General features: G+C 39.5%; 3 protein-coding genes across 3 annotated transcripts; 2 read left to right on the plus strand and 1 right to left on the minus strand.

The window, feature by feature from the left end:
* The first annotated feature begins 327 nt into the window (after positions 1-327).
* Positions 328-1,578, plus strand: LOC116179550. Its single transcript, XM_031499348.1, has one exon. The coding sequence runs from the start codon at positions 328-330 to the stop codon at positions 1,576-1,578; it is 1,251 nt and encodes a 416-aa protein (XP_031355208.1).
* A 4,184-nt stretch (positions 1,579-5,762) lies between these two features.
* On the minus strand, positions 5,763-7,952 carry LOC116179551. Its single transcript, XM_031499349.1, has one exon. The coding sequence runs from the start codon at positions 7,950-7,952 to the stop codon at positions 5,763-5,765; it is 2,190 nt and encodes a 729-aa protein (XP_031355209.1).
* Positions 7,953-9,397: 1,445 nt separating this feature from the next.
* Positions 9,398-10,966, plus strand: LOC116178922. Its single transcript, XM_031498581.1, has 4 exons — positions 9,398-10,144; positions 10,200-10,295; positions 10,383-10,523; positions 10,583-10,966. The coding sequence occupies exons 1-4, from the start codon at positions 9,909-9,911 to the stop codon at positions 10,881-10,883; spliced, it is 774 nt and encodes a 257-aa protein (XP_031354441.1). The 5' UTR covers positions 9,398-9,908; the 3' UTR covers positions 10,884-10,966.
* The last annotated feature ends 363 nt before the right edge of the window (positions 10,967-11,329 follow it).

The raw sequence follows: 11,329 nt of genomic DNA on the forward strand, positions 1-11,329 counted from the left end.
CGTTCCACCAGGTTATCGCTTAGATAAAATTCCCAGTAATACTCAATATTTGGAAGTAAATACCAGTAGAATTAGCAATATAACTATAAAGTTGACGAATCAAAAGGGCGAACCGATCGATTTCGGGGAAAGTGAACCGTTTACAGTACGATTGGAGTTAAAAGAATATGGGGTTACGTATTAATCAAGGTCCATTGCCAACCTTCCTCAACACTATAAATAAACAAGATAACCGGAAATCGAGTTATTCTCAATCGAGACAGGGACCGGGCACATTAATGCCAGTAGAAAAATTTTTCTTGGAATCCATTGGCCTGAAAGTGCAAAATGGCGGCGGCAGCAGACTCGTTAAACGTCTTTCAAAGCGTACACTTTGACGAAACGATTGTTAAATCCGATATTCATACCCATCTTCCATACGGAGGATCTTCAGATTACGGACTTTCCAGTGAAATACGAATATTAATTCAAAATCAAGAGCTGATAAGCGCCACCTACGACAGTTTTTTGTACTTGGAAGGAAAAATTGAATGGAGTCAGCCGGAAGGAGAGGGTGCCATCGCAAAAACATGCAACCTAACAAACAATTTCGCACCATTCCTTTTCGAAGAAATTCGCTATGAGTTGGGAGGTCAGAAAGTGGATGTATGCAGGAATCCTGGTATTACATCCTCACTGAAGGGATACGTATCGTATACGTCTACTGAAAGCAAAGGTCTCAAACATTTGGGGTGGTCACCGACCGATGAATCCCTTCAAGTAGATTTCAATAAGAGCAACAAGGAGAAGCATTTCGCTGTTTGCATTCCGCTAAAACACATATTCGGATGCATGGAGGACTATCGACAGGTTATCGTAAACATGCGACAAGAATTGGTATTAATTCGTGCTAGAAGCGATGCCAATTGCTACATCGGTACCGCCGACGATGCAACAATAACATTAACAAAAATTCAATGGAAAGTTCCTCACGTGACCGTTAGCGATAGCGCCAAAATTAGCCTATACGAACGCATCAATAAAGATGCTATAATCACAATGCCATTTCGTCAATGGGAACTGTACGAATTGCCCGCTTTAAAACAGGCACAGTCGGATATATGGCCAATCAAAACTTCAACTCAACTAGAGAAACCACGATGGATAATTGTGGCATTTCAACGAAGCGGTAAAAAGTTTTCACACGAAGCAAGAGCGGCCAATTTCGATAACATCAATATTCGAAATTTAAAACTGCATCTCAACTCGGAAAGTTATCCGTACGAAGCGATGCATTTAGATTTTAATGCCAACAAGTACATCATTGCATATCAAAACTATTTAAACTTTCGGCGCGATTATTACTCGAAAGATGAGCATCAAGACGCCCTCTTTGACTATTTGTATTTTAAAAGTTGCCCCATCTTCGTGCTGGACTGTTCAAAGCAAAACGAATCTCTGAAGCATTCGACGGTAGATGTTAAGTTGGAAATGGAGTCGATGGAGGCCTTCGAGGCGGGAACGGTTGCCTATTGTCTGATCCTGCACGACGCACTAATTCAATACAATCCTCTGACCGGGGAAGTGAAGAAACTATAATTTGTATTTATTTAATGTATAAATAAAATGTAATGATAAAAAATGTTCGTAGTCTTATTTCAACCGCGACCCCAAAATGAAGGTAGTGATGCAGAAGCAAAAGCTGCTCGTTCAAAATCTCGACATCACGCCAAATGTGGACCACAAAAAAACCCATGGCGTATTACTTCCAAACAGCGTAAGATGCGTCATTTGTGGACCGTCCAATTGTGGTAAAACGAATACGATGCTCAGTCTGCTAACTGAACCTAATGGTCTTCGCTTCAAACACGTGTACGTCTATTCCAAATCGCTGAATCAGGACAAATATAGGGTTTTGGGGGAAATTTTACAACCAATGAAGGATATTGGCTGCTTCACATTCAACAAGAACGCGGACATTATGGAGCCCAGTGCTGCCAAACCTAATTCGGTTTTTATCTTTGACGATATCGCTTGTGAAAAACAGGATAATATTAGAGCGTACTTTTCAATGGGCAGGCATAACGCCATCGATTGTTTCTACTTGGGTCAGACGTATTCTAAAATTCCTAAACAATTGATTAGAGATAATGCCAACTGAATTGTCCTATTCGAACAGGACGACTTGAATTTGCGACATATTTATGAAGATCATGTCGCACCCATAATAACCATGCAGCTGTTTCGAGAGATGTGTTCGGAAAGCTGGCGAACCCCGTATGGGTTTATGGTGATAAATAAGGATGCGGATGTGCAAAACGGTCGTTTCAGGAAAGGCTTCGATCACTATATAATACCATGAAAACATGTTTATTGTTCAGTTCAACTGTAACAGCTTTAACAGCTTTACCAGCTTTTAACAGCTTTAATACCTCTAACAGCTTAACAGCTGAACGGCTTTAACTAACAGCTGAACAGCTTTAACCGCTGAACAGCTTAACAGCTTTATTGGGGGGAACAGACCCTGTTCCAGTTGATCTGTTCATTTGATATCGGTTTACCTGTTCCGTTGATCATGGATAATAAGGAGATGGCCTTGAAACGACGAATAGTTCAGGCGCGTAAAGCGATACAGCAAAAGTACAATCGTCTCAAAGCGGATCGTTTTATTAAAGAAGTGGAATTTGTACGAACGTATAAACCGCTAATTCAACCGCTAGCTCAGATCGTAAAGAAAATCGAACCGCCGTCATCATTGGTTATAGAAACGAAAAAGGAGGAGCCATCAGAGGACGAAGTATTTACATCACCCCCTAAAAAACGTCAATCTCCTGTAAAAAGAAAGTCACCACACCAACGTACGACTCCTGCGATACCTTATTACTCGCGAGTGAGACGAAGGCCCTCTTCCCTTACCGAGATCAGTCCGCTGGCTAGACTTCCCTACTTTCAAAAATATCCGCCAACTGATATTAGTCCTATGGTTAGACCTTTTCACCCCACGGCTACTCCATCATTGAGACAGCCGCCATCATTTCTACAGAGTACAGTGATAGGAGAGCATCAACTGGAGGAAGAAGAAGACGAGTCCTCTATTGCATCAGAATCATCTGCTTCATTACTTGATATGCAAGGTTCGCAAGCCTTTTTGGAACAATACAAACACCTACCACGTATATACGTTGAGCGCATGATAAGAGATACGAGTAATGCAATTGACAGCACCTTTGGAATTCATTATAATGTCGAAACGGATAAGTGGCGAATGGGCAAGACGGAGGTGACGATAGATGACGAGAGCAAAAAGTATACGCTTATAATAAAGCCTCTACTGAAGGAGGAGGAAGCGGCGAATAAGGGGCGTGCGAAATCGGGTAGCGGTATTACTCTATTCAAGGAACTCGACCGACCGATCGAATACAAATACTGGAATAGCGTGCATGAATTGATTAGGGATTTGGAGGTTTTATGGGGTGAAAAAATGGCAGGAAACACAGGAGTACGAAATGATATAATATCAATCGTGGAAGAGCTATACGAAGAGGGTTACATACAAAAGCCCACGCAACGATTTTTACGTCAGCTAGTATAAATACCTCCATTCCGTCTTTTTGCTTACATTCGCCATGGATAAATTCGGACGTTCGCATACCCATGCCCAATTTGGAAAACTGCTCAAGACAAAATTTTCCATTACCGACGATACTATAAATGTGAAAAGTAAGAGACTAATTAGTAATGTTGAGGATCCTATTGAGCGCCATGATGCTGTAACCTTACAACATTACCTATCAACAAGGCTGGATCTGAACGGAAATCGGTTGATGAATGTGGCCGATCCAGTAGACGACGGCGATGCCATAAATAAAGGATACTTCACATATTATATGCAGATCGCTAAAGCCCCTGTAGATGGTCTTCGCAATTACGTGGAAGTACTAAAGGAAGAGTTGAAAGCGGTCAAAGAAGCCTTGCATAAAGTAATAGAGGATGCAGCAGGTGGTAAACGAGCTACATAAAGCGGCACGCAAAAACTTCCCACGTAGGCGCACCGTTATTAAAGGGTTCGATGATCTTTGGCAAGCAGATTTAGCCGAATTTATACCTTACGCTAAAGAGAATAAAGGCTACAAATACATATTAGTAGTTATCGATTGTTTTTCAAAATATCTGTGGACGAGAGGATTGAAGACTAAAACGGGTGAGGAGGTGACAAAAGCCATACAGGATATTTTCAAAACTACCAAACGGAGACCGAAAAATCTACAAACCGATGCCGGGAAGGAATTCTATAACAAATCATTTAACAAATTGATGGCGCAGAAAAGCATTAATCACTATTCCACGTACAGCACAAAGAAAGCTGCCATAGCCGAAAGAACAATTAGGACGATCAAAAATTATTTGTATCGTCAGTTTAGTCTACGTGGAAAGTATGTATGGATTGATGCAATCGAATCAATCACGAGCGAGTACAATAATCGTAAACATCGAACAACGGGGATGAAGCCGATCGAAGTAAAGGGCGACACACATCTGTACGCCTACCACCACATCAAGCTCTTCAACAAGAGATATCGTTTTAATGTTGGCGATGTTGTTCGAATTAGCAAATTTAAATCCATATTTGCGAAAGGATACACACCAAACTGGTCCAGTGAACTCTTCAAAATTGTAAAAGTTCGAATAACCAATCCGGTGACGTATTTATTGGAAGACATGAAAGGAAAATCGATACTAGGAGGATTTTATGAACAAGAACTGCAAAAAGCCAAGTATTCGGATGTATATTTGGTGGAAAAAGTGTTAAAACGTAAGAAAGACAAGGTGTACGTAAAGTGGTGGGGATTAGACGAGAGGTCGTGGATTGATAAAGATAACGTAGTTTTATAAGTTTATTTAATGTATGATGTACTATTACAAATAAAACTAAAATAAACTGTTATATTCTGTTTTATTTTTTACCATACAAAGTTTTTAACAACCACATTTCCCTTTGGTTCATCTTTCATGATTTTTTTAAGGAGCGTAAATGTTCTTTTGTAGTCGCTTAATTGGGTAGAGGGCCAAAATGCGCTATCTGGCCCGCATGTCCATCCCAGCGATGCGTTTGGAACTTCGCTGCCTCTGCGAATGTTCTCCAGTATCCAGTTATAGACTTTTTTATGGCGAGCGTCCTCGTATGGCCTAAATCTGTACTGCACATTTCGCTTTATACAAATATCATACAACATTTCAAGAGCCTTGACGTTCGCATATTCTATGGCCGTACACATGGCATCGTCCATTATGCACAAAAAATTCTTATAATTTTTCACTATGCTATCTACATTAAATTGAGCGTCCTTAACTAAATCCAGGATATACATTCTGATGTGTAAAGGAACTTCAGGTAACAATGCAAGATTATTACTAACACACATTTCACTTAAAATGCTAAATCTGTTTACAAAGTGCCTAACTGTACAGTCAAGTTCTTCTTTCTTGTCAAATAAAAATGTTAGTTTATTGCAACAAACGTTTGTCGATTTGATGCACCAGTTGAAGCACTCGTCGGGTATTACAATGTTTTGCAATATTTGATTAATGATCACATAATTTTCAATTGACCAAATGTCCATTAAAGCACTCTTTAAATGTTTTGTATATATTATGTGAGACGATTGAAATAATTCTCGCTCCAATTGCACTTTTTTATCCGAACGATTTCCGCAACTGTTGCTCATAATCTGAAAAAATAGGCATTCAATTGAAAGATGTTTCGAGGTCGCGAAATATGCGGATTAGGCCAAATTATAGCCCCAAGGCCGCGTATTGATACAATTTAAACTGATAGAACGTTTATCATCGTGAGGACTAAGAACCACCTTATTCTGCCTTATGGTGAACACAGAATGCTTCTGTGACCTAATTAGATATTGATCCCTTTTTACAATGTCATCGTTAAACAAGCAACGTTTGTAATCTTGTAAAGTTATTTCACGAATACTAGCGGCTGTCGAACCTTTTGATTTTTTTAACACCTTGTCGTCCACTCGGTACGCGTACATTTTTGCCCTTAAACCCACGAACTCTAACATTATTTTTCCATTGTTTTCGTCTTTCATCAATCCGGGGACTTTTTTATTGACAGGAGGTATACCAAAGGGATTATTTGGGTTATAACTGGATGTGTCGAATCGATTAATGTTCTCTTTGATTGATTGATATATGTCCGGCACTGCAAAAGAGTATACAAGACTATCAGTGTCGGTGTACAGGAGTTTTGCGCGATCACCGAATTCCCGTAATACATAATTGTAGTGAAAGTCGTAGAGGAAAGTTTTCGATACGTCTAAAACCGTCAACCCCGCATAAATTGGTTTGTTAAGAAATACCTCCAACCGATTCATTTCTATTATCGCGATATCGTCATCATCGAAAAGAGTGCAGCTATGGAAGTTTGGCTTGGAAATATACGCACGAGCGCCATAGCGACCTTCCCACTTTGTCACCAAGCGAACATCTTTATATTTTCTTACATTTTCCATCAGTTTTCCAAAAACGCTATTTACCATTAGCTTATAAAAATTTATTTCAAAATCGTTTGTAGACTGTTTTCTCATACGTGTATTCAATTCGATATATTTTTTTAACCACGCCGATTGTTTGAAACGCAACACACGGTTAATTTTAACAAGTTTCAGTCCATGTTTAATGTAAAGCTTTAAATTTCGGTAGTGTAATACGTAGTTGCGTTTCGGGAACAAAGTAAGCATTAATTTCTTTATTCTAGAGCCGGGAGGACACATGTGTTCGGGGGCCAAAGGAAGGTCGCTATGGGACTCATGTAATTCCTTCGGATAATCAAAATCACAGTCCACAATGTAACCGATATCTGCATCATCGGGATGATTTAATATGTCTAACGATTCAAAATCGTCTACGAAAGAGAACTCCCCATAAGGCAATGCTTCACACATTGTAGCTCCGTAAAGGGAGTTAATATCAAAATACATTAAATAAATCGATTCAAGGTCAGGACGATAGTCGTCATTCATGTATTTGTTGTTCGCCTTCGCGTATCTAGTGGAACATTGAGTGATTCCACCCCTAATACCCTTCTCTACGAACATAACTTGATCGATGTCTGTTAATAGTTCCAATTTAATCTCTGTAATTTTGAGCATGGCATCGAAAGCGAGGCCCGGCGCAGTGTAATAATGAAGAGGATCGAGTTTGTAGGTTTTCAGACAAGTGGCGCGAAAATTTTCAAATACGTCTGCCAAAAGAAGCACGTCAGTTTTCAAATACAAATCCGAGTATTGACCGAGAGTTTGAATAGAAAATACGTTCCAAAGATTTAAAGCATGCTCATAATCTTCGTCATTCACGCCGTCGTTACGCAACGAACTGAAAAATTCATTTTTCGGCGGTAATCGGGTTTCATTTAACTTTTCCCACGAGTCGACATACTCATAGGGAAAAACACCCTTTCGCATGAGCAATTTGAATTCGGCATCGTTGCGACTTTGCGATTTCGCTATAGTTTTTTTGTCGTCTCCTAAGTACGAAGCGAGTTTTTCTATACTGCTGCTCATAAACCTAAAGGAGTCGATAAATCTAAAGTTAATGCTGGTATTTTCCACATATTTCGTAAACGAAATATACTTCTCTTTGTTTAAAGGTAAAAGTTTTATTTGGCCAGGTATAGCGGTTGCAAGTTCGCGGATAATGAAGTGCGCATCGTATCCACTCAGATTATGAAAGACCACGGGGATTGTGTGACTGTCTTGGTAGTTTATATTGCATTGCTGGTGCGCTGGGCCGCGATATTTTGAGCTGAGATGGCAGTGATCGCGACAACGAATCTCATTTTCCAAAAACGGCTTTTCACATATGTGGCAATGAGTGGCGTTCTCGAAATCATTCTGCTGAGCTGCACTCAATTTTTCCATCGGCAAAGGGTTGTTAATCTTTGTATTTGCCCACATAGCAATGGTACGCAACTGACTAATAAACCATTTTACACAATCCGGGCCCCGATACAAAAAAAACTTAGAGAGTGAATCGTCATAAGCACACTTGAAATAAAACGCAATGCTATGAGGTATATGCTTTTGAAATGGGTTAGTGTTTTTCCCCACACCGCAAGAATTGTCACACTTTACCAAAATGCTTTCTATATCAGCATAAATCACAAACGGTACTTTTTCCTTATTCGAATAGTGAGAAAACTGCACAATTTTTTCAGATTCAACGGGCAATCTTAGTGCACATTTATTTATTTGATGGCAGCGGACGGTATGCTTTTCCAGTATGTGCTTCGAAGAGAAATGATTTAAGCATATGTGACAGAAAAATTTGGAATGCTCCCTATTTGATAGTTGCGACGACAATAGGCGAGAGAGATTTTTTATCCAAGCAAAATGGTACGATCTATTACTATCGGTTCGAGTAATGCCATTTTCGGATGACAAGACTAACAAATTGATCGGGTTGGCTCCATTTGCATGATTTCTACTCAACATGAAAGGCAGTACGTTTCTCTTCTCTATGCAGTATAAGTTAATAGCGAGATTATTCAACTTTTCAAACTTCTTTATATCGGTTACTTTAATTGGGAATTGAATAGATCCACGATTCAGAACCGCATCGAAGTGGGGATAGCTACTAGTTCGGTTGGGATTCGATTGCGCCGGATAAAGAGCCGAGACAATTGACCACAGGAAACAACACTTATCGTTATTTTTAACATTCACTACGGCTCTCTTATAAGCTATAAACCGAGGGAGATTAATATATGTGGAAAAGCGTCCCCCCCTAATGGGAACATATTTATTTATGTTTACCTTTAAATACAAAACCTCCCTTAACGCCCACCCCGAATTACATTCTTCGAAACCCCCAAGCTTTGTCTGCAATGGATGATACACCTCTCTTAGATACCACTCTCCGAGATTAGTGCCAATGTCAAGAACCGAATTTTTTGTGGCAAAAGTTTTTATATTGACGTCAAGATTGTTGGGGTTTACAAAGTCACAAGAAAGAGACACATTAACTTTCAACATACTTTGCCTTAACATGGGCCGAATTTTCCGTACAACATTGCCGAATGCTTTCTCTAAGAAAATTAAAGGGTCTTTGAAACCGGTATTTACAATAATACCAGTAAGTAATCTACTTTGAAAGCAAGAATTTAAGGTTTGCCAAATTAGGACTGGCGAATTACGATCACTAGTAGAAGGAGCAGGCGTATGACTTATTCCACAACCGCTTTTTCTCGAAACATCTTTCAATTGTTCGCGTAATGTAACTAAATAGTATCTCAATATAGCCAAATTACTTTCTAGCGTAATGGGATTTTCACTACGACTATCTAAATGAATGTTGTTATCGATAGCATTTTGTAGCAAAGAAATGTTTTCCCTTATTATCGAAATGTGCTTTACAAATTCAGATGTTTTAATAATGCAACAGCTTTTCGGGTTGTCTTAACTATATCACTGCTAAGTCTTGCCAGGGATGTAGACTCCATTGTAATTAGTAGGTACTTACTGTAACTTTAACTCAAGACTGTTAAAATTTACGCCGGATTGAACTCTCCACAGTCACCTTGCGTGTTGATAGTGTTGAACTCGTACTCTCGAAAATCTCCACGAGTGGAAAGGTGAAGGTGTAAGTAACCAAATTAAGGGCAATTATCGCCTTATATAGACAAAGTGTTCAAGGTCACCTTTTGCGCAAGACTGTAAGCAACTAGTAGGTGTTCAAAAGCTGACAATGCAGTTATTTGATTCCGGAAATCATACGATGTGTTGTTCTCACTTATTAAATATATCCCTCTTTAGTATTTTGCAAACGATAACAGAGAGTTTGTAATATATAGTAGAAATTTCCTTCCGTTTGTCAGTTCTATTGTCGTCGCGCAACAGAATTAACACAATACAATGTCGTCACGTAAATCCAAACTATCATTGAAAAAACCGGCACCAACTAACATTCTACAGAACATGTTAGAAAGCAACAAAGTGGGGAACAGTAGTACTTGCACCGATAATAATCTGTTCCCCCACTCGCCGAAAAAAGTGGTACCCGGTAACAATAAACCGTTCCCGGCGGCGCCGTTTATGGATGGTGACCAATGTAGTGTCATCACCATCCATTCGGATAATTCAACAGTCCAGTAAGTATCATTAATTGTGCCCTTGATTTTATGTAGCAATGATAATTTGTTATAGAACTCCTGCCAACCTGTGGGAGAATTTTGATGTGGAATTAGTGATGGCCCAATTAGACGGAGGTGACGCTGCGGACCATTTATACTCCAGCGAACGGTTAGTATAAAAGTTTATGTTTAATAATAATAATAATAATTAATGTTGGAAAGTACATGTTTCAAGAACACACCTATTTCTTTGTAGAGTTGTCCCAACGCCACATTTGTCAGAGCAGCAGAAGTCGCCCACTCCACCACCAGAATTTCGAGCTCCTCTTCCACCTCTAGAGCAGGCCGGAAAGTCCGAAGACGAACCGGTCGATCCCAGGGTGTGTGCGAAGAGACGGTAAGTTGTTAAAAAAAAATGAAATCGAATATAACTAAAAATTTGTTTCATCGTTACAGGCGCAAATGTGGCGAGAAAAATTTAGAAGCCCTGTTGAAAATTCAAGGGCAGGAGGCGGGGTACACACCTGAGATGCCGTCCACTTCGGCGGTTCCAATTCCTGCAGCGCGGGAGATTGCTTCCCAGGCGCACCAACTTCTGCAGAAAATGCTGCAGAAGTATGCCATCCAACTGCAAGAAACGCAGGACAAAACCTCTCAATTGGAACGTCAAGTGGAGGCGTCCCGGATGGAGGAAAGAAAAATTGAAGGGGACATGCGGTACATTTTAAGCTTTGTTAATTTTTGTGGTAGGAAATAGTCTATATATAGTTGTAATAAATTAAATTGTTGTAAGATAGTTTTAATAAATAAAAGGTTGTAAGATAATTGTCGTTTACATTGAACAAAAAAAAATTGTTCACATCACCTGCTAATAAAGAAATGTGACATTGGAAAAAGAATGCAACCAAAAGTGCATAACGTAGTGTGATTAGTTGCATAAGTGTAACTTTGCACAATGCAATGGGTTAAGTAGATATGTAAAGTGAGTTGCATTATAATGGAAAAGCGTGTGTAGTAAGTAAAGGTGGACGTCGATAGAGAATAAGATGTACGTCCGTAAGTAGCGAAAGAGATGCAAAACGAGTTGATATGGTATGGTACGTTACCCAGGGGTGGTGGGGGTAGAGGGGAAGGGTAAACAATAAGTTCAAAAATTTTGCGCTCCTGGAATTTTTAAATTTGTCGTGGGTTCTATGCAGTTTA

The sequence above is a fragment of the Photinus pyralis genome, unplaced genomic scaffold, assembly GCF_008802855.1.
Source record: "Photinus pyralis isolate 1611_PpyrPB1 unplaced genomic scaffold, Ppyr1.3 Ppyr1.4_LG8, whole genome shotgun sequence".
NCBI lineage: Eukaryota > Metazoa > Arthropoda > Insecta > Coleoptera > Lampyridae > Photinus > Photinus pyralis.

Bases quoted from the DNA above. Each gene is read 5' to 3' on its own strand.
- LOC116179550 (XM_031499348.1), top strand. From the start codon at position 328: ATGGCGGCGGCAGCAGACTCGTTAAACGTCTTTCAAAGCGTACACTTT.
- LOC116179551 (XM_031499349.1), bottom strand. From the start codon at position 7,952: ATGTGGGCAAATACAAAGATTAACAACCCTTTGCCGATGGAAAAATTG.
- LOC116178922 (XM_031498581.1), top strand. From the start codon at position 9,909: ATGTCGTCACGTAAATCCAAACTATCATTGAAAAAACCGGCACCAACT. The intron at 10,145-10,199 runs GTAAGTATCATT...AATTTGTTATAG, and splicing joins TCGGATAATTCAACAGTCCA to AACTCCTGCCAACCTGTGGG. The intron at 10,524-10,582 runs GTAAGTTGTTAA...TCATCGTTACAG, and splicing joins AGGGTGTGTGCGAAGAGACG to GCGCAAATGTGGCGAGAAAA.